The sequence below is a fragment of the Terrapene carolina genome, unplaced genomic scaffold, assembly GCF_002925995.2.
Source record: "Terrapene carolina triunguis isolate 2854851 unplaced genomic scaffold, T_m_triunguis-2.0 Scaffold11905, whole genome shotgun sequence".
NCBI classification, from domain to species: Eukaryota; Metazoa; Chordata; order Testudines; family Emydidae; genus Terrapene; species Terrapene triunguis.
Genome location: NW_020676256.1, coordinates 1 through 3,958, shown reverse-complemented (window position 1 = coordinate 3,958; position 3,958 = coordinate 1). Strand labels below are relative to the sequence as shown.

The window sequence follows — 3,958 nt, the reverse complement described above, 5'->3', positions numbered from 1 at the left end:
TGCATGGCCTGCCCTGGGCACTGCCCTGGCCCCGCCCCCTGGACAATGGACACGCCCCCTGGGCAGTGGACACGCCCTCGCTCCTCCCCTGCTGCGTCCTGGGCACGAGGCACAACCATAGATCCGGACCTCCCGCGGCAGAGACAAGCCCGCCACAGGGTAACCATAGAGTTGGCAAGAAGGGCCCGACGGATACCATAGAGAGTGACGCCGAGGTGATAGAGTGTCCTGGGCACGGCCGGCTCCGTCCGTGGCAAGTGGGACAGCGGGGATGGGGGGCTGTGGGCTGGGCGGGGCCCGGGGATGGGGGGATCCCCAGCTATGGGGTGTGGTGGGGGCTGGGGTTGGCTGGGGGAGGGGATCCCCAGCTATGGGGTGTGGTGGGGGGGCTGGGGGGGGGGAGGGCCTGCCAGGGGGTGGGGTGGGGTGGGGGGGGGGGTTGGCTGGGGGAGGGGATCCCCAGCTATGGCGGGGTGGCTGCCTGTAGTCACAGGATCCGTGTAATCCCATGTGCTTTCACCGGTGGTGCCTGGTGCCTGGGATTCCTGCCATGTTCCCAAAGAGTGATCAGGGGCGCAGAGCTCCTGTGGGTACTGATGTCCGTACCCTGAATGGCAGCGTGTCCCCCTGGCTCACCCCGCCCATCTCTCTGGCAGGGCTTGGGCTGCCTAGCGCCATGGCCTCCCGTGCGGGCCCCCGGGCTGAGGGCACTGATGGCAGTGACTACCAGCATCGTGAGAGGGTGGCCTCCCATTACCAGATGAGGTAGGTCTGAGTGCAGGCTGGGTTGGGCCCCCGGGCCCCATTCCAGGTCCCTGCCCAGTGAGCAGGGGCAGGGTGCAGAGCCGCCCAGCTGGACTGAGCTGGTGTCCGTGAATGGCTGGGCATTCCCTGGAGTATGTGCTGGGGTTCAGGGGGTCGCTGGACCTGTCTGAGGCCTGAAGGTCCAAGCTGGGGCAGGGTGTGTGTGTCTGGGGCAGGTCTGTTATGCTGCAGTGCAGCCTCCCCCCTGCCCAGCCCATGGTGCTGTGCACGCCAGCTCTGGGTCACGAGCAGCTCCCACCAGAGTGAGCATTGCAGGCTGGTGCCCTGCCCCTGCCAGGGGTGTTCCCTCCACAAACCAGGCTGCTTGTGGCTTTGGCTGGCAGGGGGCAGAGGCCAGAGAGCGCCCAGGCTGACCTGTCCCAGTCAGGTGAGGAGGCCCCGTCCATCTGCCAGGGGAAGCGGCTCAGTCAGGCTTCATGCCCAGCAGCTGCTTCCCGCTGGGACCTACTCAGAGGAATCTGCCCTTCCTGCCGGGCTCACCTGCTCCATAGCCTTCAGGCTGGTGGTGCTCCGGGATCACACCCTGCTGGTGACTTCGTCAGTACCCCAGCGAGACATGTGCTGCCAGGGGCTGGTTTGCAGCCTCGCTCTGTTGGGGTCCTGGGTTCAGGCAGGCTTCAGGCTCTGTCCACAGCTCTTGGCAGCCTGGCTGCCATCTCTCCTGCCTCCGAGTCCTTCCTGCCCCTCCCGCTTAGGCAAAGCTAGGGAGCCCATCGAAGTGCGAGCCCGAGCCTGGCTTTCTCCCTCTCTGCAGCGTGGCCCTGAAGTCCGAGATAAAGAAGCTGATCTACATGCAGGTGGCCATCTGGCTGCTGCTCCTGGCCCAGATGTGCGTGGGTCACCTGAAGCTGCTGCCCCATGACCAGGTGGCCATGCCCTACCAGTGGGAGTACCCCTACCTGCTCAGCATCATCCCCTCTCTCTTCGGCCTCATGTCCTTCCCCCGCAACAACATCAGCTATCTGGTGCTGTCCATGATCAGCACAGGCCTGTTCTCGGTGGCACCCCTCATCTACGGCAGCATGGAGATGTTCCCCATGGCGCAGCAGCTCTACCGCCACGGCAAGGCCTACCGCTTCATCTTCGGCTTTTCCGCCGTCTCCGTCATGTACCTGCTGGTGGTGGTGGCGGTGCAGGTGCACGGCTGGCAGCTCTACTACAGCAAGAAGCTCCTGGACTCCTGGTTCACCAGCACGCAGGAGAAGAAGAAGAAATGAAGCGGGACTGGGAGCCACACACCTGTATGACTCGGGGGGGGGGGGGGGGATGCTGCCATCCCCAGGGGGCTGGATGGCACCATGGTGGGGGTCCCCATTTTTGGGTAGCTCTGCTGGCAAACACTCAAAGCTCCCTATAGACTGGGCTGCCCTGCCAGGCACCCCAGCCTGGAGTGTGCTCAGGGCTCCTCCAGCCCTAGCCCTGGCTGGCAGTGACTGACCGTTCTTCAGTGGCTGGAGGGCCAGGGCTGGGTAGGAGGGCAGCTCCTGATGCGACTAGGGTACCCTCACCAGAAGTCCCCTGGCAGCACTTGGCTCTGGTGCCTCTGCCCGGTTGGCTGGGATGAGAGGGGCGTGCAGGATGGGAGTGGCCCGGGGGCAGTCACCAGCCCTTCCTGATCTCCCCATTTCATGGAGCAGAAAGGTGCCCTGACCCCAATGCCGCTGCCCTGAAGTCTGACAACATGGCACAGCCCCAGGGCTGCAGACGATGGTTGGCGCAGCGCTGCCCACTCCCACAGTGGCTTGTGCTGTGCTGGGCCAATATCTGTGTCTGAGGCCCAGTCTGCACCAGTGCCCTGCCCGGATTGCCCTGGGGGCATGCAGGGCCCTCCCTTCCCCCGCAGGTGGGTGAATTCCATGCCTCTGCCTGGGAAGGAGCAGCTCCAGGTCACCAGAGAGCCAGGGGTCACAGGCCAGGTGCCTCCCAGCCCCCAGTGCCGCTGGCTGCAAGAGGGGCTGGGCTGGGGGGAGGGGAGTCGGGCAGCGCTGGGGCAGAGGGGCCGGAGGGGAGTCGGGCCGGGCCCCGCCCCCAGTGCTGGGGCAGAGGGGCCGGAGGGGAGTCGGGCCGGGCCCCGCCCCCAGTGCTGGGGCAGAGGGGCCGGAGGGGAGTTGGGCCGGGCCCCGCCCCCAGTGCTGGGGCAGAGGGGCCGGAGGGGAGTCGGGCCGGGCCCCCAGTGCTGGGGCAGAGGGGCCGGAGGGGAGTCGGGCCGGGCCCCGCCCCCAGTGCTGGGGCAGAGGGGCCGGGGGGGAGTCGGGCCCAGCGCTGGCACAAGCTGCTTCTCCTACATGGAGTGACCAGAGAGGATGAAATAAAGAGCCGCCTTGCTGAGCGAGCAGCCTCCAGCATCTGTCTGCCGGGGGTGGGGGAAGGGCAGATATCCTCGCTGCCCTGGGTTGATTTGTGTCCCTTAGCTGCCCCCCCCGAGTCTGTCCTGCTGTCGGGTCCCCAGAAGTCCCCGGGGATGGCAGTGCCTAGACCCCTGTTGATCTGCCCCCCCCCCCGCCCGTTCGTCCTCCCAGCCCCCGTCTGTGACCCTCTGAGAGATGAGCCTGTTGCCCCTCCTGAAAGCCAGCCATGGCCACAGGTGGCTCCTGTCCCCAGGCCTGGGCCCTGGCCAGCCTTTCAGATGCTTGTTGGGCCCTGGCCTGGTGGGGTGGCTGCGGGACAGGGGCGTTGGGCACAGGCTGGTTCGCCGTGAGGAGAGGCCTGCTCCTACCACCAGCTGTGCACCCCGCCTCTTAGGGATAGCAAACCAGGCCCAAGGCTGCCTGCTCCTGCCCCATTGCTAGGGGCTCTGCCTGTCCCAGTCGCTGGGGCGAGGGAGGGCCTGTTTCAGCAGCCATTAAAGCGAGTGCCCTGGGGGCTGGGGACGAAGGTGGTCTCGATCTGAGGGTGCACCATAGTGACAGGCCAGAGAAGAGGCTGCGGGGCCTGGGTGAGGAGGGACATGCCTGTTGTGGTGCTGGGGTGACCCTGCCTTAGGGGGCAGTTCTTTGGGCTGTGCCTTGGAGGGGTGAGAGATGAGGGGTCATCGTTCTGCCTTGGTGCCATGGCATCTGCTTCTGTACCTGAGGGCAGGACCCGATCCTGTGTCTGCTGCCGCCCTTGGAGGGGTCCGTTGCTGTGTGCCCCT

General features: G+C 66.3%; 1 protein-coding gene across 1 annotated transcript; it reads left to right on the top strand.

Annotated features, from left to right (window-relative positions):
• Positions 1 to 210: 210 nt before the first annotated feature.
• JAGN1 (jagunal homolog 1) lies at positions 211 to 2,795 on the top strand. The gene is made up of 3 exons (XM_026661607.1): positions 211 to 257; positions 563 to 765; positions 1,580 to 2,795. Exons 2-3 carry the CDS (start codon positions 677 to 679, stop codon positions 2,040 to 2,042), a joined length of 552 nt encoding a protein of 183 aa, XP_026517392.1. The 5' UTR covers positions 211 to 257; positions 563 to 676; the 3' UTR covers positions 2,043 to 2,795.
• The last annotated feature ends 1,163 nt before the right edge of the window (positions 2,796 to 3,958 follow it).